The 27,856-nt window shown below is 40.5% G+C and overlaps 6 protein-coding genes across 7 annotated transcripts; 5 read left to right on the top strand and 1 right to left on the bottom strand.

The window, feature by feature from the left end:
• The first annotated feature begins 1,823 nt into the window (after positions 1-1,823).
• Positions 1,824-9,665, top strand: LOC145903050 (uncharacterized). The gene is made up of 12 exons (XM_082991137.1): positions 1,824-1,890; positions 2,821-2,959; positions 3,415-3,573; positions 4,354-4,503; positions 4,785-4,876; positions 5,818-6,039; positions 6,393-6,513; positions 6,950-7,139; positions 7,507-8,402; positions 8,619-8,787; positions 9,096-9,197; positions 9,558-9,665. The coding sequence occupies exons 1-12, from the start codon at positions 1,824-1,826 to the stop codon at positions 9,663-9,665; spliced, it is 2,415 nt and encodes an 804-aa protein (XP_082847263.1).
• Positions 9,666-9,759: 94 nt separating this feature from the next.
• Positions 9,760-11,779, bottom strand: LOC145901480 (carbohydrate sulfotransferase 11-like). Of its 2 annotated transcripts, none has more exons than XM_082989180.1 (6): positions 11,377-11,779; positions 11,191-11,299; positions 10,935-11,095; positions 10,678-10,789; positions 10,458-10,597; positions 9,760-10,140 (listed from the first exon to the last, which is right to left on the bottom strand). In XM_082989180.1, exons 1-6 carry the CDS (start codon positions 11,589-11,591, stop codon positions 10,071-10,073), a joined length of 807 nt encoding a protein of 268 aa, XP_082845306.1. In that variant the 5' UTR covers positions 11,592-11,779; the 3' UTR covers positions 9,760-10,070. The 2 variants fall into 2 exon arrangements, with proteins under 2 accessions (XP_082845306.1, XP_082845305.1); XM_082989179.1 differs by having other exon boundaries at positions 9,760-10,324.
• A 925-nt stretch (positions 11,780-12,704) lies between these two features.
• Positions 12,705-15,051, top strand: LOC145901466 (tubulin alpha chain, testis-specific-like). The gene is made up of 7 exons (XM_082989163.1): positions 12,705-12,802; positions 12,926-13,148; positions 13,629-13,733; positions 13,801-13,997; positions 14,048-14,545; positions 14,613-14,806; positions 14,863-15,051. The coding sequence occupies exons 1-7, from the start codon at positions 12,800-12,802 to the stop codon at positions 14,996-14,998; spliced, it is 1,356 nt and encodes a 451-aa protein (XP_082845289.1). The 5' UTR covers positions 12,705-12,799; the 3' UTR covers positions 14,999-15,051.
• A 457-nt stretch (positions 15,052-15,508) lies between these two features.
• Positions 15,509-17,972, top strand: LOC145901464 (tubulin alpha chain, testis-specific). Its single transcript, XM_082989161.1, has 7 exons — positions 15,509-15,663; positions 15,920-16,142; positions 16,252-16,356; positions 16,424-16,620; positions 16,858-17,355; positions 17,423-17,616; positions 17,672-17,972. Exons 1-7 carry the CDS (start codon positions 15,661-15,663, stop codon positions 17,805-17,807), a joined length of 1,356 nt encoding a protein of 451 aa, XP_082845287.1. The 5' UTR covers positions 15,509-15,660; the 3' UTR covers positions 17,808-17,972.
• Positions 17,973-20,080: 2,108 nt separating this feature from the next.
• On the top strand, positions 20,081-22,761 carry LOC145901465 (tubulin alpha-1A chain-like). The gene is made up of 7 exons (XM_082989162.1): positions 20,081-20,195; positions 20,927-21,149; positions 21,236-21,340; positions 21,410-21,606; positions 21,670-22,167; positions 22,234-22,427; positions 22,484-22,761. Exons 1-7 carry the CDS (start codon positions 20,193-20,195, stop codon positions 22,617-22,619), a joined length of 1,356 nt encoding a protein of 451 aa, XP_082845288.1. The 5' UTR covers positions 20,081-20,192; the 3' UTR covers positions 22,620-22,761.
• A 1,405-nt stretch (positions 22,762-24,166) lies between these two features.
• On the top strand, positions 24,167-26,870 carry LOC145901463 (tubulin alpha-1 chain-like). Its single transcript, XM_082989159.1, has 7 exons — positions 24,167-24,295; positions 25,046-25,268; positions 25,347-25,451; positions 25,523-25,719; positions 25,780-26,277; positions 26,346-26,539; positions 26,595-26,870. The coding sequence occupies exons 1-7, from the start codon at positions 24,293-24,295 to the stop codon at positions 26,728-26,730; spliced, it is 1,356 nt and encodes a 451-aa protein (XP_082845285.1). The 5' UTR covers positions 24,167-24,292; the 3' UTR covers positions 26,731-26,870.
• Positions 26,871-27,856: the final 986 nt, after the last annotated feature.

Below are 27,856 nucleotides of genomic sequence, written 5' to 3' on the forward strand. Positions count from 1 at the left end.
GACAAAGATCGGTTCCGATGGTGGGTCACAGGCCGATATTAAAAAAAATATTTGTGCCACAAATCAATAAATTTTGGGAATCACTGAATTAAAATGTGGTTATAATGCCAAGTCATACAGAATTGTTGTGTATTATTGGTGACACAACTTCTATGGCCTAATTAATTTGCCAAATGTTGGCCCCCCCTTATATTCGAAATTCTGTTTGTCGACCACTGGACCAAATATTATTATATCAATAAAAGTGATTTCAGTCAGTGTGAAAATGTCTTTCTCTTACGTCAAAAAATTTCAAGGCATCTTATTAAGAAATTAATATTACGGTTCAATGAGCATAGATGCGTGGTGGTATGATTTGATCTGAATACGACGCGTAACATCAATATCAAGACGATAGAGTGGTTACGTTTCGATAGAGGGGTAATCAGAATACATATTCACGTACAGAGGCATAACACCGATGCGAATTTAGTGTTGTTGTGAGTAGTTTCAATGCCATTTCAGAAGTTTTTAGTTGACTATCTTTGGTGTAGAGTTGGGCATATGTATGGTGTTTTAAAAATTTAGCTAAGAAAACAATAAAAAATTGTGGGCCTTTAGCATGAATACAAAATCACAAAATTGGTTTATTTGTTTGTACTGCCGTATTGAGAATGTCAACATACAGCTTAAAATTAGTTGCAGGAAAATTGCTTCAGACGTTTGGCTTCCCTATGAACATTGGAGTAAAAAACAGCAAAATACACAGCAGAATAATGAATGAACAATATGAATTCTGCGCAAGAATGGCAATAAATATAGTTGCTGAATAACGTCAAAGCTGGTTAAAACAAGTGATTTTCAGGAAGCTCCATTAAATATACGACCAAATGCAGTCCACGTTATTTTATTTTGTATTGAATCATTTGTAACTTATTTTCGCAAACCAGAGAAAGAATCAGTAAATATTTGGTACATTACGTATCTCCAAAACTGGATCGGATATTTTTTGTAAAAGTTATATTTTTAATTAAAACTGTCTTAGATCTTTAAAGCCTCTTTCAAGAGCGATTCGTGTTCGACGCTAATGGTTTTCCTATTAAATTGGCCACCACCATTGCAAAGAAGAAAGGAAAAAGGTGGACAGGCAGTTGTTGCCCCACGAAGTTAATATACTTGACGTGTCAGGAAAACGTGCCGGTCGCGAAAACGTCAATAAATCATTTAGGTTTAATTTAGCTGAAACGCTCCAACAGGATTAAAGACTCACGAAGCACTTTATTGTTACAAGATTGCCTTCAGTCACGAACGGGTCAAATGGAATCAAAGATACGTTCGGCTTATCCAATTTGCTAAAGAAAGTTCAATGCTGTTTGTACCACGGTCAGAGTAAAGAGGTGTTGAGTTTTGCTTTATCGATATCCGTGTAGTTTATTGCAGAACAAACTGTTGATAATTCGCCGATCAGAAGAAGGCAGAAACAGTTATGTTCAATGAGTTTGTTCTGTTTAATATGTTTTGTGATAAAATTGACTGACTGGGCGATTTTGTAAAAGCCCTGGTTTATCAGGTCACTACCCAACCAGTGTTACGTTTAAATGAATAATCTCGGTTATTTTTCTTAACAGTATACAGCCTATATATTGAACACCAGAACATCGTAGACTAAACAAAGGTTTAGTTTTAATTGTTTCACTCTTGTCCGGACACTGTGTTTGGTTCTCCCAGTAAAATGTGTTCTTGGTTGAGACGAAACTCAAGGAAAAACAACATGTGATGAGTTGCTAAAATTTTACACCAGGATTTAATGGACGAGGCAGGGAACGGTTTATTCTCGTTAGGAAATGAACTTTCTTCACGTAAGAAGTGGAAGTACGCTGATAATACCCCTGATCCTTATCACGACTGCGGGTTAGTTCAACTTTTTCAAATGGTTTTGTGAAATTTAGATTCTGTGAAAGACGATGGTTTTCCGTTCGATTTTCCTTCAAGTTTTGTTGCATATAAATGACAAAGATTCGATTTCATTCTAAATTTATTAAACTTCGTTATAATGCCTTGTTAAATTCACCACACATTCTTATCAAACGTCTCTTCAATTTCGGTTGATGAATTATTTATCGCTTTCCCAGACACCAAATAACCTATCCAGAAATTCCGGTTGTGTAAATTCCGCTAAGAAACTAAAGCAAAAAATGTGGGTGGTGATCTATGGAAGATACTTTTACACCGGGTCACAAAGTTTTTTCCAAACTTGATCCACATATAAGCCTATGTAACATAGAAATATGTGCGAATATTAACGACACGATTTCGTGCTGTATTTCAAGTTAAATTTACAAACAAAAATAACAGGCGGTGGCCCTGTTTACACCCAATCATTAAAATTCGCACAGATTTCTGTTTCACACAGACTTACATGTGGATCAAGTTAAGAAAAACTTTGTGACCCGGTGTAGTAGTATTTTCCGTGATCTATAGGGCTATTGCTTTTAATGCTGACCTACCTTAAAAGTATTTGGCGACTGAAAAAATGCTAATTCAGGCCGGACAAACGTATTTTCTTTTGACAAAAAAGCACATGTTGGATTATTTTAAAAATATTGGGTAAAACAAAATTTAGTGAAGTAAGTTCGCTTTCGTCAAAACGTAAATAATGAAATGGAACGAAACGTGGCATACGTTCCCCATGCGTCTGGAATGCGAACAAATTAGCGCGGATGGAGATCGATTGCGGAAAACTCATTCAATGGTTCCAGATTGATTGAACGGTAGATTATGGCGGGGATAATGTAGGTGTAATACACCCAGATAAGGTACCAGATATTGATCGTATCGCAGGGATTGTTCTTTCATCTACCAGCGACGAGAAGTTGGTCCACCATCTCTTTAGTAATTACAACAAACACATCAGGCCAGCACGCAAAATCGGAGATGTCACAAACGTCACGTTTTATCTCACCATTCTCCAGCTGATAAGGTAAACCTTCGAATATTGTATTTTTTGTTAATTTTAATTTTTTGTATTAGTCAGGCGCCATTTAAAGTTATTTAATTTTTCTCAATCGCAGGTCCGTTAATTTTAAACGGCCCCCAATATAAACAGTTTTCACAATAATTCTACTTCTTCTGGTCCAAAGTGCACAATTCTGCCTCATCACATATTAAAATTAATGTGTTCTGTTCATTATACTTCAGGTCGTTATAGTTGCGAGAAACTGTGCATTTGCGTATCCTAAACAACCATTAGTTACTTTTCGACAAAAGTTAATAATATTTTTGATAGTATAATGCGAAACAGTCTCGATTTCAAAAAAACACTGACCATCAGGTTACGTACAACATCTAAATATATAGTTTTGTTTGTCGTTATTTCAAAATCATTTGTTTGGTCAAAAAGTACCCCGGAGTTATGTTATCTGCCTTATTGAAAAGTGTTACAGAAAAATCGGAAGAGATGACGACGTCGCAGTACGTCACGCTCCAGTGGGAAGACCCGCGGTTGACATGGAAACCATCAGAGCACAAAGGCGTCACACAGCTGAGATTGCCATCGCGGTTGTTCTGGAAACCTGACATTGTTCTCCATAACAAGTGAGAAGTTTTGCTTTTGTTATTTTTAATAAACAAAACTTAGTCATTGGATCGTAATGATTTCTTTATTCATAAATTACTGATCTATTCGTTCTTCCGGTGAAAACAACGGTCCATAAACCTTTGTTAGAAAACAATGTATTTTTTCTTCGTCGACGAATAGATCGAGTTTCCAGGTTGCCAGAACCCATTTTCAGTTTTCATGACTAGAAGCGAAAACAGAAACCAAAGATATTTACTATTGAGAAAAAAAACGTTTGTGTCTCAAGAGGAAATATTTAATTTTCACAATTTGAATTAATTCCTTATTTAACTTTAGTCTTTCACTTTAAAATATTTATATGACTTCTGAAAAAAAAACTGGGGTATGTTCGAAATACGGTTGTCCAAGAAATACGTGTTTGAAGTCATAGCCCAGCGGCACACAACTTTTTTGTTTATGCCGGCCGCATCACACATACTTTATTTCACCAACGGCCGTCAGTGACTTGTACCTAAAAGTGCAATGCACTGTTATGTTTGAATATTTTTCTTACCAAAAAATACATGATTTTGTGTTGTTTTACAACATAGACTGAACAACAAGGTGTCGCAAATGCACGGCCGGCAATACAAATGTCTCGAAAGCATGTGTACGGCCGCAGGTTGTGCACCCCTGTCATAGTGCAATAAGCTATGGATTGTTGTAGACAAGCATGTTCGCATGGTTATAAATTGAATTGTGCAAAACGATTTGATTTGTGTCATTCCGGCAAATACCGAATTGGTTTATTATTGCAGCAACGATGGACGGTATGACACAACTGTACCAGTAAACGCCCTGCTCAACCACACTGGGATGATCGAATGGCTGCCAGCAGCTATTTACAAAAGCGCGTGTCAAATAAAAGTCGATCTTTTCCCGTTTGACTGGCAGAACTGCACGATGAAGTAGGTCCAACTTTCATGTTAAAGAGATTTGAGACAAATTTGATCTTTTGAGTTTGTGTAAACTATCAAATATGTGTAGATCGGTGCGTGTTGTTTAGTTTAAAAAATAAGCTTTTTACAAAATAGTTCCACTAACGAATAACTTGCTCACCAAATCTGATTAAAAATGTGGATTAGTTGTTTCTATTTTGTTACAGGTATAAAAAAATAACTTTAGTAATAATTTGAAGCGTTTTGTGTCAACACATATTCCTGTCTTTAAACAAGGACTTTTCTTGCAGATTTCGTAGTTTTACATACGATAAAAATGAGTTGTTCATCACCAGTACGTACGACAAAGTGGTTTTCGACAAGCAAGCCTACAGAGATAATGGTAAAGTAACTTCCATTACCCACTTAGTTTTGCTGTTTCTAGTCTTTTATGTAGTAAGGTTATCTCCAAAATCAAACGCTGCTATATTAAGTTTTTTTCGAAATAAATGATTCTATTTGAAACAGCGATTTTAACGATGCCTATTATGCAATATATATGTACATTAGTACAAACGTAGCCCTTGTTACTGACAAAACACTGTTTTTTTTACGTTATTTTGGTAGGGGTAGGGATAGGGGTACTTCAGGGCAGTAATTCGGATCATAAATAGGAAACGTTTTTTGACGAATGCTTGGAGTTAATTTTCATCAACCCACCAAGCAAGCTATATGTTATCTGCTACTTTGTTTTGCAACAGCGAAAGTCGGCAAGATTATTCCCCATTTTCCGTGCATAATTAATCACCTATTGTCTCTATCTGCGACGAAACGACGCGTTTAGTTTTGAAATGAAACTGACCGCAACGTCGGCAGTCGATCGATTTGTGGCCGGGGTCAGCTGCTGGTCGATAAGCTTTGCCCTTACTTCGATCTGGGCCTTCAAACAATGTCAGCGCTAAACTCAGCCGAGTTTCTTCTTTCAATTAAAACCTGACTTTCTGAGCTTGACTCCCGTAATTCCGACAACCTCCAACATTCCGCCTCTGCTCGCTCGCTTTCAAAGTAAATTAAGTCAACTGCTGGACGACTTTCGGATTAAATTAAATCAACAGACTAAAACCGGGTTTGTTCCACTATAGCAAGCCGCGTTGTTTCCGCGGGGTAAAGGACTTTTTTGTCAACTATTCAGAACGTTTGCTGAAAATTTTACAAGAAGAAATTCTTACCGGAAACAATGTCGTTGCAGAAAACTTGATTATTTATTTTTCAACCAAATTTTAACATATTTAAAAAAAACAATTTATCCTACGATTATTTATTTATTTAACTTTTACCTTCCAGGCGAATGGACCATTATTCACTGTCCTATCCGTACGAACGAGGACCCAAATGACCCAACGTACCAAGACATCTCACTGAACTTTATCATTCAGCGGAAGCCTCTTTTCTACGTCATAAACATCATTGTTCCATGTGTCCTTATTTCGTCACTATCTGTTCTGGTGTTTTATCTGCCAAGTGGGAGCAGTGAAAAGATGACAATGAGCATATCGGTTTTGCTGGGTTAGTAAGTGCTGTAAATTTGCCGTTATGTCTTTTAGTTTTTAAGCAGCGTAATCCCATCGAAGGGTTTTTTTGAAACTGCACGCACGCAGGGTTCTATTAATACAGCACGCACTCGGGAATGTAATTAATTTAGGATTTATTTCCATCATTCGGAAGCTTTCCGCAGAATTTCAAAAACAATCTAACGAAACTGAAATATTTTTCGTGAGCGTCAAATTGTGTGTCTGAAACGTACACGTCCTAAAATGAACACTTTAAACCAAGACACCATGAGTGACTGTTGTTCAAATACCGTGTATGTTGAGAACAAGAGTTATACCATCTTGAATTTTATGTCTATTTTCTTGCAGGTCTTACTGTGTATCTTCTTCTACTCGCCAAGCGCGTACCCGAAACATCGTTGGGTGTTCCCCTAATTGGAGCTTACCTGCTCTTCACAATGCTGACAGTAACACTCTCCATAATATTCAGGTCTCCACAGCTTTATTTTGTAAAAAAAGCTTCTTGTTAACATTGTTATTTGACATTTAATGGGAAGGAAAATACCCTACTTATAGTTTAACATACAAAACCACCAATAAAGTCCCATATGTTGTTTATTTTATGGGGATATTATGGTTCTTATTTAATTTTTTTTTGTCCTATTGTGTTGTTGCCACAGTTTTTTTATGAAAACTATTGTAAATTAACGAACTTAACTCTCTTGATTTGACACTCTTTTAAAAAAGACTGACTTTTGAATTCAAAAATGCACACTAGCTTCGTAGACATATAAAGACTGATACGGCACGTTTAATAATTGTAAATTAAGTTTCATTAAAGTTACAGTTTGTAGACTGTATAGAATCCATACATCAATACAGGTAACTTTTATTAAAAATATATCTTCGTTTCCTGTTGTTAATAGTGTGATAGTCTTGAACATCTATCACCGAACGCCGTCGACTTCAGCAATGCCACTCTGGGTGCAGCAGATTTTCATGGTGAAGTTGCCTGCTATATTAAGGATGGATCGGCCTTTTAGTACACGACAAATGTTGCTTGACGAAACAGAGCGAAATAATTATGTCTCCAGGTCTAGGAGTCTTAAACAACAGGCAAGATTCATATTTAACAATAAAAAAAGGAAATTGTTTTTCACAGAGCAGTAAAATATTGTTGTCTGGAGTAATAACACAGCTGCCTGGAATGTTTATTTACCTTACTGTACAGGTGTATAACATAATGCAAGAAATAGATGTATCCCAACTATTACGCCAAGGTATTGACCTTGTATAGAGACCTTTTGACAATAATTTGTTATTTTTGGTAAACTGGGCTCCAAAATACGTCTTGAAACGTCTAACACAGTGTGTGAAATAACTAACACTCCATTAAGGCACGGCATTCGAAAGGAAGCAATTTTGTATTTTTTAAAGCAAACATTAAAAAAGAAATAATCTTGAAAGTATATTATGTGTGCAGGTTTCTCGTGGGTCAAACTCATCGGTGACGTCACCACGCGATTGCGAAACCACGAAGACAGGCTTGGGCACGAGTACCTCTAGTGGCCAGTTTCGCGGCTCAATAACGCGACAAAATTGCAACAAAATCCAGACCGTTTGCAGTGGCCTGGAACAACATGAAATTGCCTCACATAATCGGGATAGGGAAATCACGCACAGGCGCCGAAGGATGTCACGTCATCTCATCCAGCAAATGTCGGTCGATTCTGTTTGTTCCGGCGCGTCAAGTGGTTCGACTTCCGAACGCAGAGCACGTCTGTCGTCCCGGCGTAACGAAGTTACCAAGCCTCGGAGAAACCCCAAACGCCTGGTGGCGCAAAGTAGTGAACCCACAATAAGAACCGAAATCGGGTCATGCTCCCTGCAGCAAACTAAACTCATTCGGACAAAACTTCACAATAGCGTAAGCGGTCCGCGGAGTACTGTTGGCTGCAATCATAGTTTACCCCACAGGAGGGCGCTCCAGCGTTCCAAACCAGTCAACCGCGAACACACGGACCTACCAGAGGCCGACCAAGAACTATGTGGAACACGTGACGACGGGCCACGACGGTTCGGTGAGCGTCGTGACAAGGCCATGTTCCTTTACAAGACTACCGACCGTCATACGTGGCGCCATAGCCCGTCAAGGTCAGACATGAAAGGTCAAACACGCGTCAGACGCAGTTGCCGACCCTTCAATCACGTGATATCACCTTTACATCGCAAACAGCGTTCCCACTCAGTCTTGAGCCAACCAACCTCAAGCAACGCGCCAACAACGCCACCTAGTGGCACTTCAGCATCTTTGGAATGTAATGCTAAATCCCAGCGGGAAGGTTTCCAGCATCGTTTCGATCTAAACAGCGTTTCAAGGTAGGTTTGCGCAATATTTTTGATTCATCGTTTATTCAGATTTTTTTTTGTGCACTGTTGCAACAATCAGATTCCCGTTAAGTGTTTTGAGCATTCGAGTATGAAGACTTTTATGCAGGTTGTTTAAGTCTACTTTTCAAAGGTGTTGTCCAACATACTATACTAATTTGCTGTCATTAACGTAGGGTTACTAATGTATGTTGTTATGTTGATCAGTTCAAGCAGCGACACTGATTCCGAGATTGCCCCAATAATTGAAGCTGCGTACAAAGCTCCAGCCCCGTGCATTACAACAGAGGGAAAAGTGCCGGAAGGAATGTTGGTCGCCGCCAACGCTGTCGATTACATTGCCAACAACATGAAAACAACGGATCGCATGAAAGTTGTAAGATTTGGAAAAAAAATTAATACGCACTTTTTTACCAAATATTGTCAAATTTAAAAATCTCTCAAAGATATAATTAAATGTACAATCAACAAAATGAGTACATAATACAAACATCTTGTCGCGACGAACCGCGGTAAGAGCCGCACATTAGAACAAAATATTTCTGAAACACTTCTTCTTTTAAGCCATTTTACCGTCAGACTTCTGTCCCTTGTGCGCTGCAAGTGCAATAAGCTGATCTAGTCACAATGACTGTCCCGCATACTTGTCACGGCGTACGTTTGAGCAGTGCTTTTCATTTTTAGATGATCGAAGATTGGCATTTTGTGGCCGCGGTCGCCGATCGTTTACTTTTGTGGATATTTTCATTGGTATTTGCTGCAGGAACCCTGCACTTTTGCCTCAAGGTGGGTTTTCGTGATCCCACGTTTGTCTTAATAACATGTACACCGGTTAAATTTCTCAAAAGAAAGTTACGTCCTTGTCAACTTTTAGTACGAAATACTAAATTTGTCATTTTAAAACACCCAAGTTTATTGTCCGATTTTTAATTTTTTTGCCTACATTTGCATAAAAATATTCAACGCGTCCCAAACAATTTGATTTCACTTCTTTTGTCAATAATCTTATCGATTTAAGCTGAAGGCGTCTGGTGAGAACCGGATTACTGTAAGCTTATCCAGTCAAAAACATTTTATTTATGCTTTAGTTCTTTGCTTTGTTGACCCTGTTTACACCAGCAGTGTCACATTGTGGTATTGTTTTAGGCTATCCTCAATTCACCACCTGATCATCCATTTTACGGAGGCGACCCCAAGTGGGCAAATTGTTGGTTGACGACGAGCGACTCGCGGTATTCCCCCTGGTCGGGATGACCTCATCTAATCACGCATTCCACAGATTATTTTGCATTTTTTGTTATTGTAAACAAAAATAAAACTTGCTCAAAAATGAAACATTGGAGTTGGTTTGGTCAAAGAATACAGTCCAATACAAAATAATGTTAATAGGTTACGTATCTTTAAAAGGTATATGGTTCGTATGCTGCTTTTACCTCGTTGGTGGTGTTTTTTACTGTTTTAAGGTTAAACATTCGAGATACAGAAATCGTGAAAATAGCGCATGCATGTTCCCTTGTGTTAAGATACAAGTTGCCCACAGACCTTGGCGGATATACAAGCAGGTTTGTACAAGCTGTTACATAAAACTTGTTGCCACATCAGCTGGTTTGTATCCAAACAGTTCGAAATCTGACTTATAGCGCTCATACAAGCCCAATACTACCTCTGATGAAAGTTGGGAAAAGTATTTTCTGGCTTTATCGTAGCCCACGTGGTTGTCGTACGCCTCCTTAAGAAATAGGCTTGCATTAGTTTTTGTGTGTGACTTGAGTTGTTCCAGCCAATAAGGTGCTTCCACGTCACTCTGTTCAAGGTGAGAAACGAAGTCGTATTTGAAGGCGCACGGATTGCAGAGTTTGTTCTGCAGTTCCCAGTGTTCGTTTAACGCCGTTACGTCACTGTCTGACACGTATCTGTTTTAGAATAAAACGCACAAAATAGCAGCCAATCTGCACAAAGCGAACACTGCTTGTAGGAATTACAAACAAGCACTTATTCAATTATGAGCAAAACATTTTTAACAAGGTTATTTTACACCCCACGTACTCAGCGAACGCCTTCCACGAAACATCGTATCCTGGCTGAGCTTCTGTAAGGTTTCCTTTCTGGTACTTTCGGATGATGTAGTTTCCGTAAAGTCGTTTGTATTTATTCCGCACGATGGTGTTGCGGAGCGCAAATTTGTCCTGTGGTTGCGTAACTACACACGTGACTAGGTGCTAGCATTCTAAGGTACTGTACATGTACAGTTAGCACTATTTTTCACCTGATAAGCTGACAGCAACCGGGAGAAAGGGTGCCGTACAACCATAAATTTCATGAAACTTTCATCCCGAAGCATTCTTTCCGCTTCTTTTCGGTCATAGTTGTCCAATTTTCTGCACGAAACTAACTTTTAATTAACATGCGACGAGACACTTGCTATTGGAAAGGTCAAGGGCTTTTGACCTTGTCACGTGCAAACAAATCGATAACTCTTCAAAAAAGGGCGGGAAATTAACAAATGCACAAAGCGTAACGCACTTGAAAAACCACGGAGCGTGTATTGGTGAGCCGGTTTTGGTTGGCACTTCACTCACTCTATCGAAACTATACACCTCCGGCCTTTTTACAGCTCCGCCAAGAACTGCCATAACAGCTTTCCAGTGACTGTTTCCCGCTTTTGAAACGTAACAAAACATGACCTTAAAATAACAACAAGGTCAAAGCATTTTTGCAGCCACAATCTAATTAAAAATTTTCAATTCTAATGAGTGTTTGTTATTAGGCTTTTGAATACCTTATTTACGTCATCGACTATGATAAACTCCGAATTCGTTTGATTCAATACTTGATGAACATCAGGTGGGTTTTCATTGTTTAGACATTGATGTCTGATCTCTTGTAATCTGAAAGAATGTCAAAGCGGAATTCCAACATGTCAATTTGTTGATAAAAACAAGTAGGCTGTATTTTAATGTTCAACCTGTTTTTCATTATTTCTTCCACATTTGGCTTGACAGTTTTTGTTGTTGAAACGAGCGCATAATGCAGTTTCTTATGTGGTTTGTTAAATACGGCTCTCGTAGAGAAAATTGAAGTTAAAACTTCGGGGTATATTACAAGCACAAGAAACAAGAAGCACGAAACGAGGCTTTTCCATGTGACCAAAGCCGAAAGACAGCGACTCAGTCCAAACATGTTGGAACTCTATTTACAAGGAGTAAGAGCGTCTCCTTTTGACACGGACTATAGAAAATACTTTGGCCTACATGATAGGCGCCCTCCGGGATACGTGTAACCTTCAATTGGAAGTGTAGGGTTATTCATAAGTCTTAACATAATGACCACTTCATGGGTATTACAGGCTTACCGACGCTATTTTGTTCTTTTGTGGAAATTTAGCCAAAAGGGACAAGCCCATTTCGATCGTATTTGCTCAATTGTGTTTTCAGAATTATAGCGCTACTGACGCGGTTTAAAAGTTTTGCCCGTACCGATGTGGTATATTGTGTACACAATTTAAATTCCCGCTAGAAATCAAGCCATTGTGGACTCAACTCGACACAGTTGCATTTTAATATCACGTGTCATTCATTGACCAGGTTTGTCCAGCTCCTTGTCTCCCTGATTGAAACAACCTTCGCGCGACCTAGGTATCTGGTGACACTATTCTAACATAATACAAAACAGCCGTAAGAGCGCCCTTTCTGCTCGGCTTCTATCATCTTTTGTTGAGATAAGTGGTTACACGTGTCAATTTCTTCGGACGAATTGAACAAAATGTGTAGCGTTCTTGTTGCCGGTACATGTAAACAATTCGACTACAGGGTAAGCTTATGACAAACCTTCCACATAGAGGTCACTTTATCTCACAGTTGCGATTAAAACTGCAAACTGTTCTGTGTATTGTATCCCCACTGTTCTGCCATTAGTGCTGTTCAGCATGTACTACAACGTGTGTAGTTAGTATATTGCCCCAGGCATATTAGAAAGTCAAGATATAACAACCTTCTTCACATTGTTAGTGACAGCCCCGATTAATAAATAAACAGGTTTTCACATCACATAAAAATATTACAATTTACGAACTACATTTTTTGCTACTCTGATGTCACTTTGTACAGTCACCCAACTTTTGACCAATCAAAGGGGAAAAAATTCAAATTTACAAGCGGGCAACTTTTAGAACATTTCTCAACCAATCAAACCGGGCTCAGCAGGTTTTGTTTCCCAATCGCAATCTTGTTTACCGTGTCTCTGTGACGTCATAATGTAATGGGTTACTTGCTGGTTTTTAGAAATCATTAACTCATTTCCGCGGTGAAGTCACAACGTAAAGCTGTGTCGCTGTTCTCTGTACTAATTTTGCCAATTTTTCAGCTTAAAGGTTCCATTCAAAAGAAAAAATGGTAAGTACTTGTGTAAATAGTGTTTAAGTTGATTTTATTATTGAGTTACGCGTGATTTGACTACGGTTAGGCCTGGATACTATAAATCAGCAGTGCAACTACAAGGCATATTTAAAATGACAGCGTGAATGTATCTCGATCCACGTTGGCCAAGCCGGAGTACAAATCGGTAACGCCTGTTGGGAGTTGTACTGCCTCGAACATGGCATCCAGCCTGACGGTCAGATGCCGAGTGATAAAACCATCGGTGGCGGAGACGATTCGTTCAACACCTTCTTCAGCGAAACTGGAGCTGGGAAACATGTACCAAGAGCCGTCTTTGTCGATCTTGAGCCAACTGTTGTTGGTAAATACGAAATATTTTTGTGTATACACAATACTATAGTGGGCTGCTGTAAGAGTGATTGTTTAGGATTTGAATCCGATACATCATGTTAACAGCCTATAAGTTTTGATGAACTTTCCTAATAATATGAACAGTAAAACTCTTTCATGGCCACGAAAAAGTTGTGCATTTTTGCTACCTTAGGCTTTTTAGTTTGTCAAAATGAATTTTACTAAAACAATTCTTATTCTATACATTTACGATATGCCTATCCTGATGATTTTTCAGTGGGAAACTCTAGTCGATCTTTTACCTGTTTTATGCCACTTTGGTGGTGTTTACACGCTGTTGAACTTTGTAATGGCCCACTCGTCACAATTGGTAAAACATACAAGTGGAACTTAGTTCTGTGATGAACTGTTGACAACAAACGGTTGCGAAATAGCTAGAAATCAATAAATGCTGTTTTCCATGTCAATATCGAGATACAATCTCTTTCAGATGAGGTCCGCACTGGAACCTACCGTCAACTATTCCACCCTGAGCAACTGATCACAGGAAAGGAAGATGCTGCCAACAACTACGCTCGTGGTCATTACACAATCGGTAAATCCCTTGCTATCCAAAGTGCACAAAGCTACAGTCAGGAAAATGTTATATTGTACTTTTGTAGGCAAGGAAATTGTCGACTTGGTGCTTGATCGCATCCGAAAACTCGCCGATCAATGTACCGGTCTCCAAGGATTCCTCATCTTCCACTCATTCGGTGGAGGAACTGGATCCGGATTCGCTTCACTCTTGATGGAGCGGTTGTCCGTTGATTATGGCAAGAAGTCAAAACTTGAGTTTGCCATTTACCCGTCACCACAGGTAAATAATTCAATTGATCAAGTCGGTATGCATTAACCTGCTTTGATTAGGTTTCCACTGCTGTTGTCGAGCCTTACAACTCGATCTTGACAACCCACACCACGTTGGAGCACTCTGACTGTGCCTTTATGGTCGACAACGAGGCCATCTATGACATCTGCCGCCGAAACCTCGACATCGAGCGACCAACTTACACCAACTTGAACCGTCTCATCGGCCAAATTGTCTCGTCCATCACAGCTTCGTTGAGATTCGATGGAGCTCTCAACGTTGATTTGACCGAGTTCCAAACCAACTTGGTGCCATATCCACGTATTCACTTCCCATTGGTCACTTACGCCCCAGTAATTTCGGCTGAAAAAGCTTACCACGAGCAGCTTTCCGTTGCCGAAATTACCAACGCTTGCTTCGAGCCAGCCAACCAGATGGTGAAATGTGATCCACGTCATGGCAAATACATGGCTTGCTGCATGTTGTATCGTGGCGATGTTGTGCCCAAAGACGTGAACGCAGCCATTGCCACCATCAAAACCAAACGCACAATTCAGGTAAATTTACGTTTCAACATTCTCGGCTTTCGTTTGTCATTAGGATTAAATGACAAATATATTTTAGTTTGTGGATTGGTGTCCGACTGGCTTCAAAGTTGGAATCAACTACCAGCCTCCTACTGTTGTTCCTGGTGGAGATTTGGCCAAAGTGCAACGTGCTGTTTGCATGTTGAGCAACACAACTGCCATCGCCGAGGCGTGGGCTCGTTTGGATCACAAGTTCGACTTGATGTACGCCAAGCGAGCATTCGTCCATTGGTAAGTTGATGACGTTCTTTGTGTTGTTGCTATTTGCTCAACATAAAATCTGACAGGTATGTTGGGGAGGGAATGGAAGAAGGTGAATTCTCTGAAGCTCGTGAGGATTTGGCAGCTCTTGAGAAGGATTACGAAGAAGTTGGTGTCGATTCAGTTGAGGGTGAAGCTGAAGAGGCAGAAGATGAATATTAATTCCGCAAACATGTTTGACTACTGTTAATAAAAAGTAAAAAGCGTGGACAAAGGATTGAGTTGAATTTGTTATTTTTACCTTAATTTGGTTTTGTTGTGTGTTGAATTGAATGTAGCTCGGCGTGACAACACAGGTGCCCTGTAATGAGCTTAAAACCGCGACCCGTTTTCAATAAGTTGAAGTGGGGCAGAAGATAGCATGGAACCAATTCATTCTTTGTTTACCGTGAAAGCGCATCCAGCCGTCGCTCCACTCGAACCTTCTCTCTGAACTCTTTTTCTCGTTTGTTGGCGTTGCTAGGGAGGCGAGGCGGCGGGAATATGCACTTTGCTCTCCCGCATCTGCGCGCTTTCGCCTGACCAATGACAGAGCTGTAAAATTCAAGCATTCACACAAATCGACCAATGAACCTCATTAACAAAGGATCACTTGAGCGCGCGCGCCACTTCATATTTACTTAGTTTCGTCACGCTCTTGTAGCGCTGCGTGGGGAGCCAACACCGCCGCGCCGTGTTTCGCAATCTACGTGATATATAGCGGGTTCCACGAGGTGGTCTCCCATAGTTCAGTGGTGAAGCTGCGTAAAGTTGCTGTCATACCCTGCACGTAATTCAAAGCGTCGGTCTTCTTTCAACTGTGATTTCTTACATACATCAAAATCATGGTATGTGGCTAGTTTTAATTTCAATAATTACGATAACCAAGCAATATGCGTGACATAAATGACGGTATATGAAGTTATACAAGTTAAGAAATGTAAGTACCAATCGTCATGTAACAAAGCACTTGTGAAATTATTTATTCTAAAAAGACTGCTCACGTTGGTAATTAAAAGTTGGCATTGTTTTGGTTTGGCTGTTAACTAACATATAACAAAAAATAAGAATAAACGTTGAATGATATACAAATTTTACTTAAAGCGTGAATGCATCTCTATCCATGTCGGCCAAGCCGGAGTACAAATCGGTAACGCCTGTTGGGAGTTGTACTGCCTTGAACATGGCATCCAGCCTGACGGTCAGATGCCGAGTGATAAAACCATCGGTGGCGGAGACGATTCGTTCAACACTTTCTTCAGCGAAACTGGAGCTGGAAAACATGTGCCAAGAGCCGTCTTTGTCGATCTGGAGCCAACTGTTGTCGGTAAGCAGATTAGCCACACGCTTGTTTGCTAAACTAACCGACATGAGTGTAGCCTGAGTAATGACCAGCAAGAATATGTGTAGGTAAACTATTCTCTTTTATCTTTCAGATGAGGTCCGAACTGGAACCTACCGTCAACTCTTCCACCCCGAGCAACTGATCACAGGGAAGGAAGATGCTGCTAACAACTACGCTCGTGGTCATTACACAATCGGTAAATTCATTGCCATTTAAAGTGCATAAGGCTATAGTTGAAAAAATGTTATGTTGTACATTTGTAGGCAAGGAAATTGTCGACTTGGTGCTTGATCGCATCCGAAAACTCGCCGATCAATGTACCGGTCTCCAAGGATTCCTCATCTTCCACTCATTCGGTGGAGGAACTGGATCCGGATTCGCTTCACTCTTGATGGAAAGGTTGTCAGTTGATTATGGCAAGAAGTCAAAACTCGAGTTTGCCATCTACCCGGCACCCCAGGTTAGCAATTTCACATGTGGTTTTGTTTTAATTTTTTTTTTCGCCACACCGGGATTCGAACCCTCGTTATCCTGGCCACGAATACCGATCAGGTGTTATTCTTGTTATATGGGTCGGGCGCTTTGATGGGTCGGGCCATGTTGCCATATACGGTAAACGTATTTACACTGAAAAGAATACCGCCCCATGAGGTAAAAGGCTACCAAGATTTTGAATTAAAATATTTTTTTGTGTTAGATTTCCACTGCTGTTGTCGAGCCTTACAACTCGATCTTGACAACCCACACCACGTTGGAGCACTCAGACTGTGCCTTTATGGTCGACAACGAGGCCATCTATGACATCTGCCGCCGAAACCTCGACATCGAGCGACCAACTTACACCAACTTGAACCGTCTCATCGGCCAAATTGTCTCGTCCATCACAGCTTCGTTGAGATTCGATGGAGCTCTCAACGTCGATTTGACCGAGTTCCAAACCAACTTGGTGCCATATCCACGTATTCACTTCCCATTGGTCACTTACGCCCCAGTAATTTCAGCTGAAAAAGCTTACCACGAGCAGCTTTCCGTTGCCGAAATTACCAACGCTTGCTTCGAGCCAGCCAACCAGATGGTGAAATGTGATCCACGTCACGGAAAATACATGGCTTGCTGCATGTTGTATCGTGGCGATGTTGTGCCCAAAGATGTGAACGCAGCCATTGCCACCATCAAAACCAAACGCACAATTCAGGTAATTTTACGTTTCAACATTCTCGGCTTTCGTTTGTCATTGGGATTAAATAACAAATATATTTTAGTTTGTGGATTGGTGTCCGACTGGCTTTAAAGTTGGAATCAACTACCAGCCTCCCACTGTTGTCCCTGGTGGAGATTTGGCCAAAGTGCAACGTGCTGTTTGCATGTTGAGCAACACCACTGCCATCGCCGAGGCGTGGGCTCGTTTGGATCACAAGTTCGACTTGATGTACGCCAAGCGAGCATTCGTCCATTGGTAAGTTAATGACGTTCTTGTGTTGTTGCTATTTGCTCAACATAAAATCTGACAGGTATGTTGGTGAGGGAATGGAAGAAGGTGAATTCTCTGAAGCTCGTGAGGATTTGGCAGCTCTTGAGAAGGATTACGAAGAAGTTGGTGTCGATTCAGTTGAGGGTGAAGCTGAAGAGGGGGAAGATGAATATTAGATGCGTAGAATACTTTGCAAGTCACTTCAATAAAAGCCAACTAGTAGTATTTCATCATATCAACGATAAATAAGCCATCTGCTTCTGTTCATTGCTGTGCTTTTGATGTTTTCGTCTGCCTACAAACTTCTTCAATACACCTCCACTGTAACTTGTGGCCACAGATGGTTTGTTGTGTGTTGCCTAGGTTACCAGGGCGCGCCATAGCATCGCATCACAATGTTTGTGAGGCAAACGTCGCGAAGAGAAATTCAATTTAATAATTCATGTTCCTTTGTGTCACCAGCGTTACTGGAACACTTTGTTTGTGAATCACAATTGGGGGTTTGTTTGTTCATCAAATGAGTTCTACATTTCATTAAAATAATATTACTCAGTCATCTTACAGAATTCTGCAAGACACAGAAGATATTTTCAATTTTGCGTGAACCGTTTTCGGACACAAAGCTTGGCGTTGATACAGTTTCTGTTATTTTTGGTTATTGTTGTTTTACAACATTCTTTAATACTATCCCTACAAAGTTATTAGCGCGAACAGAGAAGATTAAATCAATGTATTTATTATCTTTACCCGCCAAATAGCATTCAAGCTATTGAATGCCAATAGCTTGATTGCAATTTTGTAATATGTTATTTTATGCCAAAGGCTAGAAACGCACAACACCAACGTTGCGATAATGCTCTTTAGCTCCCCTCAGCGATTGTTTTTCTACCTTACTTTGTCCACGAGAGGCGACATAGTCTAATAATCCTAGATTTTAGAGTTATCGGCATAAAATCGCACCAACGTCAAATTTTTCTGTCTGTCAAAAATATTTTAAGTGTTTTGGTGTCCAAAATCTAGATCATAACCGACACATTCTTAAATTTATTTAAAAATATGTTGGCACCTACATTAGAAAATTAAAAAAAAATCGCATTATATAAACATTAAAACTACGAGACTTCGACAAAAGTTTTGGTTTGAGGGATTTATGTTGATATAAAAACAAGCTACATTGTATGGAATATTTCCACAGTGTGCGAAAAACCCAATTTGTGTTTCTAATTTCCTTCGTAGGGAAAGTGAAGAACGGATTCGGTTGCATTAAATTTAAGGGATTAAGGTCGCACCGTACATTCTAACGTCATCCTTTAAATTATTAAAGATTTACTTCCAGCTGGCGCCGGTTTTATGTCCCAAGGGTGTTCGTCCCGAAGTCTGGTGCAACGCGTTTATGAAATAACTGCAGCTGGCGCCGCTGGCAAACTCACGCCGCACACGCACTCTACTGCTGGCGCTTGGCAGCCTTCCTGGCTTCTATCAAATTACAATCGATATTTCCCATGTGCCTGGGGATCGATGCCTTGTATTTGTAATATATTTCTAATACTACTAGCACAGTTGGGTCCTTCTTCGTCCCTCTAAATTCGAATACAAACCTTTTAGCTTGTTGTGTTCTGTATTATAAAATCACGTGTAATTAACCCTTTTTGTTATTGGTTTTTCGTTGTATTAATTGATACTTTCACCATGCAAATCGATTGTGGGCTTGTGCTTTAAAGTACAACACGCTTTGCGTTTATTGAGACAGAGGTTTGCTATTTAAACATAAGCTCAAGAGCAGCATGCAACGACCTACAACAGAAGTCGGAATCACGGAAAACATTTGCCACTGAATAACTTTCATGTCTAAAGTTATTGCGTTTAGATATTATGTGCCAATATTTGATCTTATCACGTGTTTCGGAATATATTTTCGCGCATACTGTCGAAGTTGGTCGACCACCGCACATTTCTGAATGAAATCAATCTACCACCTCGGGCAACGTATTCTTTATAAAATATATTTAACTGAAAATTTAGTTTCAAACTTAACTGATTAAATTTTTACAGCAAAAGGGGACAAGACAGGGTTTGACTTTACAACCAGCATCCTCACTTAATGAGTTAGTATATAAAATTTCTACTTTATATTGTTTTTTTTTGTACAAGGAAAGCGTTGTGTTTATGAAAACCATACAACACAGATATGACATTGGGACAAAAGCACAACGCATGCCGGCTAATCTTCGTATTTCCTGCAGTTAGAACGCGCGCACGTTTGAATTGAGGAACATCAATAATGCAAACCACTTTACCGCCAAAAAGTGCACTGACGTCACATGCATCTGCGAGCAACGCGGACCAATAGGAGCGTGGAAGAGCAACAAATCGAACTCTCCGATTGTGACGTAATACTCCTTGGTATATAAACGCGCTTCGGGAGTGGCAGCGTTTACTTCCAGTTGTTTCAAAGCTACGTAGATTGCCTTAGAACGCTGTTTGTTGCTCCGCGTCAAATCTTCCCTTGCTGTCAATTTCACCTACTTTTCAACGACCGATCGAATCATCAATCATCAAAAATGGTGAGTGTTTGGTATAAAGTTGTGTTTGCGTTTCTGCGTGTTTGGAATAGGAGTAATTTTTGACGCAGGCGCCTGATTCTAACCTTTATCGGTGCCAAATCCGATTCGTTTCATATTGTACTGCTATCCGCATGGTAGATTTATGTGCAGATCACAAAGAAACAGCCTACGGCTAAGTGAATTGGTTGGACAAAGTTATTGACGTGAATGAAATGTATGACAGGAAATCGAAATCGATACTACGTTTATTCATTATAAAATTTAATTATCGAATCTCGTATACGTTCTGACACTATTCCGATGCAACAGGGCCCCATTCCAATGTTAGCGCTGTTAAAATAGCCCGATTTAAAACAACAGTTACTAGGTCTCTGCCACTTGTCAGTGCGTTTGGTCAGCGATTCAGTCGCCTGGTTTCCTCAGGCAGCCTCGCCGATAACTGGTGCGTGAAATTGTTGAACTTTATTTAGGAAACACTTTGAAACTGTCCCACGGGACAATAATTATTTTTGTTCCCGCGCATTTTCGGCTCCCAGTTAACGCCCCTACACTATAAAACTTTCGATCTTTTTAGGTTAACAATGTGCCTGAAATCGTTATCACGCTATTATTAAACTTAATCGTAGGTAATCCGATTTGCTCAGTCAATGTTTGTTAATTTTCGGGTGTTGTCACATCTTGTCATGTACATATAACGCACAAATGAATAAATTAAAACTAAATTATTTTAGCGTGAATGCATCTCTATCCATGTCGGCCAAGCTGGGGTGCAGATGGGTAACGCCTGTTGGGAGTTGTACTGCCTCGAACATGGCATCCAGCCTGACGGTCAGATGCCCAGCGATAAGTCGTACGGAAAGTGCGACGACTCGTTCAACACTTTCTTCAGCGAAACTGGAGCTGGGAAGCATGTACCAAGAGCCGTCTTTGTCGATCTTGAGCCAACTGTGATTGGTAAGAAAAAAATATTTAATATCTAACTAATTAATATTTGTACGAAATAACTTCTTATATTACCTTGTTCTGTGCTATGGTTGCAGACGAAATTCGCACTGGAACCTACCGTCAACTCTTCCACCCTGAGCAACTGATCACAGGAAAGGAAGATGCTGCCAACAACTACGCTCGTGGTCATTACACAGTCGGTAAGTATAAGGACCGTGTAACAAGCTGTGGTGTGTTTGCGAGTAATTAACATTCAATGCTTTTGATAGGCAAAGAGCATGTGGACCAGGTGCTTGATCGCATCCGAAAACTCGCTGATCAATGTACCGGTCTCCAAGGGTTCCTCATTTTCCACTCATTCGGTGGAGGAACTGGATCTGGGTTCACATCTCTTCTCATGGAGAGATTGTCTGTTGATTACGGAAAGAAATCCAAGCTCGAGTTTTCCGTCTACCCAGCTCCGCAGGTACGAATGCAAACTGGTCGAACTGGTCTTTGTGAAGGACAATATATTTTTCTTATCTGCTAGGTTTCCACTGCTGTTGTCGAGCCTTACAACTCGATCTTGACAACCCACACCACGTTGGAGCACTCGGACTGTGCTTTCATGGTTGACAACGAGGCCATCTATGACATCTGCCGCCGAAACCTCGACATCGAGCGACCAACTTACACCAACTTAAACCGTCTCATCGGCCAAATTGTCTCGTCCATCACAGCTTCGTTGAGATTCGATGGAGCTCTCAACGTTGATTTGACCGAGTTCCAAACCAACTTGGTGCCATATCCACGTATTCACTTCCCATTGGTCACTTACGCCCCAGTAATTTCGGCTGAAAAAGCTTACCACGAGCAACTTTCCGTTGCCGAAATTACCAACGCTTGCTTCGAGCCAGCCAACCAGATGGTGAAATGTGATCCACGTCACGGAAAATACATGGCTTGCTGCATGTTGTATCGTGGCGATGTTGTGCCCAAAGATGTGAACGCAGCCATTGCCACCATCAAAACCAAACGCACAATTCAGGTAATTTTATATTTTGATATCATTTATTTAGTTTGTTATTTGGATTAAAAACCAATTATATTTCAGTTTGTGGATTGGTGTCCGACTGGCTTCAAAGTTGGAATCAACTACCAGCCTCCGACTGTTGTCCCTGGTGGAGATTTGGCCAAAGTTCAACGTGCTGTTTGCATGTTGAGCAACACCACTGCCATCGCCGAGGCGTGGGCTCGTTTGGATCACAAGTTCGACTTGATGTACGCCAAGCGAGCATTCGTCCATTGGTAAGTTAATGACGTTCTTTGTGCTGTTGATATTTGCTCAACAATAAATCTGACAGGTATGTTGGCGAGGGAATGGAAGAAGGTGAATTCTCTGAAGCTCGTGAGGATTTGGCAGCTCTTGAGAAGGATTACGAAGAAGTTGGTGTCGATTCAGTTGATGAGGATCGTGAAGAGGACGATGAGGAATATTAGATAGTCGATTTCATCAATGTCTTTCATTCATTGAAAACAAAGATATCTTTGATGATCTGTCTGGTTTTTTTTACACTCTCTTTCAACATTCTCACAGTCAACGTTTTCAATTTTCACAATAAACTTTCCCAACAAGCTATAATATTTGTACTTTTGCTGTGCAGTTTGCGAAATCCCCAATTTGCATTTTTGTATCCTTAAATAGGGTTAGAGACCCTGGCGTAGACAAACGTAAATTATTTGCTTGGAATGACTGCCCTTATCCTAATCTGTGGTTAAACATTTGCTTCTGTTCGAGATCAGGACATTTGTTCATTTCAGAAAAAACAAATAATGCTTTTATTAGAAAACAATACAGTTTTATTTTAGACTTCTAAGATGGGAAGTTTACTATTTCATAAGATAAAAAATATCCTTTTTTGTCCTCGCTACTGACATGTTTTTTAAAACAAAACTGACACCAGCTAACTCTGCTAACACAGTGGTGTTCAAATCGTGCATTTTATGGGAGATGGATTAAAATTGCTTTATGTGTGAAGCATCAGACACAACCTGTCCAATGATGCAAAGTACATTGTTTGCACAGTCCATGTTTTTGCCACGTGCAACTAAAGCTGGCTGTGGTGCGTTTCTGCAATTTATCACCAAACATTTGCCTCATACATCAACTATCCAGATGTTTCTTGAACACATTTTATTGTGTGCGCCCCTTTATTCTGATTTTTCGAAATATATTTCAGTTCATGAAAATACAGCTCCCGAACTAGCTTGGGCTGTGATGCGTAACGCTTTTTCCGATAATGGTGCCGCGAAGCTTTGCTTTAGAGACGAACGTCCATGCAACAGGCCTATAATTACGATTGAAATTTAAGATGTACGCTGCACACGATTGTATAAAGGAATTAGGGTCATTCCGTACAATAACAACTTACAATAGAAGTCGGAAACACGGAAAACAGTTGCCAATGAATAACTTAAGGACTAAAATATACTTATATTTTCGCACATACTGTCGATGTTAGCCAACCACACATTTCTGAATAAAACCAATCCACCACCTCAGGCAACGCTTTCTTTGTAGAATAGATTTTAGCGCAAGAGAACAACACAGTGTTTGACTTTAAAAACAGCATCCTCATTTAAAGAGTTGGATATGAAATCCCTGTTTACACTTTTTACTGCGACGAAATATCCTCTACTATGAAGTTAAGCATTGTTGAAAAATTGCTTATTCACTTGAATTTTTCCACGAGAAAAGCATTGTGTTTTTTTAAACATGACAGTGTTTAACGCGTGTCCAACGCGTGTCCAACGCAGCCTCGCAGCACACGAGTTATTATCCGTATTTCCTGCAGTTAAAACACACGCACGTTTGAATTTTGTAACATCAAAAATGCAAACCGCTTAACCGCCAAAAAGTGCATTGACGTCACATGCATTTGGGAGCGGCGCGGACCAATCAGAGCGGGAAAGAGCAACAAATCGAATGCTCCGATTATGACGTAATGCTCCACGGTATATAAACGCGCTTCGGGGGTGGGAGCGCGTACTTCCAGTTGTTTCGAAGCTACGTAGATTGCCTTGGAACGCTGTTTGTTGCTTTGCGTCAAGTCTTGCCTTGCTGTCAACTTTACCTATTTTTCAACGACCAATTGAATCATCAACAATCAAAAATGGTGAGTGTTTGGATAAAATTGTGTTTGCTTATTTGTGTTTTGCGTATATAGAGTAGAAATAGTTTTTGACGCAAGCGCCTGATTCAAACCTTTGTGAACAGATCGATGCCAATTTCGCTTCATATTGTAATGTTATCTACATAGTGGATATTTACGCAGGACAGAAATCATTAGCTAAGTTGAGTAGTTGGACAAGACTTTATATGTGAATGTAATGTATGACAGAACGTCAAAATCGACACAACGTTTGTTTTTAAATCTCTTGTGTTCTGACACCATTCCATTACGCAAGGCTCCGTTGTGATCTTGTGATGTCAGTGCTCGTAACAGCCCGATTTAAAACAACAGTTACCAGGCCTTTGCCACGTATCAGTGCGCATGGTCAGCAATTCAGTCGCTTGGTTTCCTTCTTCAGCCTTCGGCGTTTCGCGCTGCCTTCCAGATCACTGGTGCGTGAAATTGTCGAGCTTCATACAGGAAACACTTCGAATCGGTCCCTGCGGGCAAAATTTCTTGTTCCCGCACATTTTCGGCTTCCAGTTAACGTCCTTTTACGCTAAACCTTTTACCACTTTTATTGAACAAATTGGCTTGCCGATGTTTCGGCAATCGGAATCACCCTGTTAATAAACCAATTAAAACAGTAGGTATTTCGTTTCGCGTTGTCAATGTTTGCAAATTTTCGTGTATTGTCACATCTTATGTAAATATAACGCACAAATCAGTAATTATCAATGTGGATAATTTTAGCGTGAATGCATCTCTATCCATGTCGGCCAAGCCGGAGTGCAGATGGGTAACGCCTGTTGGGAGTTGTACTGCCTCGAACATGGCATCCAGCCTGATGGTCAGATGCCCAGCGATAAGTCTTTTGGAAGGTGCGACGACTCGTTTAACACTTTCTTCAGCGAAACTGGAGCTGGGAAACATGTTCCCAGAGCCGTGTTTGTCGATCTTGAGCCAACTGTGATTGGTGAGAAAATGATACTTAATTTATTAATTTTTGCACGAAATAACTTCATGTTAACTAAGTGCTATGCTATGATTGCAGACGAAATTCGCACTGGAACCTACCGTCAACTCTTCCACCCTGAGCAACTGATCACAGGGAAGGAAGATGCTGCTAACAATTACGCTCGTGGTCATTACACAGTCGGTAAGTAAAACCCTTCTGCAAGCTGTGGTGTTTATGCAAAAACGAAACTCGAACACTCTTGCTTTTAACAGGCAAGGAGCACGTGGATCCGGTGATGGACCGCATCCGAAAACTCGCCGATCAATGTACCGGTCTCCAAGGGTTCCTCATCTTCCACTCATTCGGTGGAGGAACTGGATCTGGGTTCACATCTCTTCTCATGGAGAGGTTGTCTGTTGATTACGGAAAGAAATCCAAGCTCGAGTTCTCCGTCTACCCAGCTCCGCAGGTACGAATGCAAACTGGTCTTTGTGTGAAGGACACATGAAGCACATTTCTAATCTGCTAGATTTCTACTGCTGTTGTCGAGCCTTACAACTCGATCTTGACAACCCACACCACGTTGGAGCACTCAGACTGTGCCTTTATGGTCGACAACGAGGCCATCTATGACATCTGCCGCCGAAACCTCGACATCGATCGACCATCTTACACCAACTTGAACCGTCTCATCGGCCAAATTGTCTCGTCCATCACAGCTTCGTTGAGATTCGATGGAGCTCTCAACGTTGATTTGACCGAGTTCCAAACCAACTTGGTGCCATATCCACGTATTCACTTCCCATTGGTCACTTACGCCCCAGTAATTTCGGCTGAAAAAGCTTACCACGAGCAGCTTTCCGTTGCTGAGATTACCAACTCTTGCTTCGAGCCAGCCAACCAGATGGTGAAATGTGATCCACGTCACGGCAAATACATGGCTTGCTGCATGTTGTATCGTGGCGATGTTGTGCCCAAAGACGTGAACGCAGCCATTGCCACCATCAAAACCAAACGCACAATTCAGGTAATTATTGCATTTCAACATCGTTGGTTGTTGTTTGTTTTAGGACTTAAATAACAAATATGTTTTAGTTTGTGGATTGGTGTCCGACTGGATTCAAAGTTGGAATCAACTACCAACCTCCAACTGTTGTGCCTGGTGGAGATTTGGCCAAAGTACAACGTGCTCTTTGCATGTTGAGCAACACCACTGCCATCGCCGAGGCGTGGGCTCGTTTGGATCACAAGTTCGACTTGATGTACGCCAAGCGAGCATTCGTCCATTGGTAAGTAAATGACGTTCTTGTGTTGTTGCTATTTGCTCAATATGAAATCTGACAGGTATGTTGGGGAGGGAATGGAAGAAGGTGAATTCTCTGAAGCTCGTGAGGATTTGGCAGCTCTTGAGAAGGATTACGAAGAAGTTGGTGCCGATTCAGTTGATGACAATATTGAAGAGGAAGAGGAGGAATATTAGAAAATCCACTTTATTGATGTATTTTAGTCGTTTAAAACAAAGATACACCTCGATGCTCTTCTGGTTTTATCACATTCTCTTTCAACATTCTCACAGCTAACTTCCTTTTCCCTTTCACAATAAACTTTCTCAACAATCTATATTTTTTGTACAAACCTCTATCCAGCTTTAAATTTTGACGAGTAATTTTCAGACCGCATGTCTGTATTTTTTCATAAGTAGTTTCGTCGTTAGGTAATGCCCATCTTAGTCCTCCGTCAAAATATAAAGATGACGTAACAAAGCACTCCGTGATGCACTAGTCTCAATTTTACGGTTGGGTAAGCGCATGTGCTATGCATATAGGGCGAATTGGAGTCCGTTTCGTGCAGTTTTAGTAGGGTTTGGGGTGTTTTAAATCGGATCCCGTTTAAATCACTTGGTGATGTGTGCCGACGAAAATTGAACCAAAAAGTAGCTTAAACCTCGAACTGTTATTACAGAAAAATGAATCTTAAGTAGCCCAGTAATGTGTAGCGTTATGATAGATTTGGTTATGCATTGTGATCCATATTGGATGCTGGAAAATTGCTTTTCCCCCGTCTGGTGGCATTGAAGACCTTCAAGATCAATAAAAATGCAATTGGATTTTGCAGATTGTGGATTTTATGCAAGGTTTGATACATCTCTTCACGCAATGGCACCGAAGTTAGTTGCTAAATAGTTGTCCTAATTATGACACAAAATCCCATCAAACACTTTTGTATATCATGCCCTAATTCACCCTAACTTATCATATGGCCTATACTTTAATGGGGTTTCGACAACAAGACAAATCTTTATCATCTTCATGTCCTCCAAAACAGAGCTCTGAAATTAAAAACAAACACTCTTTATCGCTGCAACACCGCAAATCTCAACAAACAAACCATGAAGAATTGCTGAAGTGCATGAATTTGAATTGGCAAAATGTGTGTACCTGTTTAAAAACCACCGCTTACCTAATATATTTCATTTGAGCCGCCTACGGTTCAAATCTGTTCGGCTCTCGTCAGTTCACTGTACTCGTTTACGGTGTAATAATACTTGTCATTACAACGGGAAAAAATTAAATTATCAATTATTACCAGGTCTTCCAGTAGTCTTC

Source organism: Ascidia mentula, chromosome 5, assembly GCF_947561715.1.
Source record: "Ascidia mentula chromosome 5, kaAscMent1.1, whole genome shotgun sequence".
Lineage (NCBI taxonomy): Eukaryota > Metazoa > Chordata > Ascidiacea > Phlebobranchia > Ascidiidae > Ascidia > Ascidia mentula.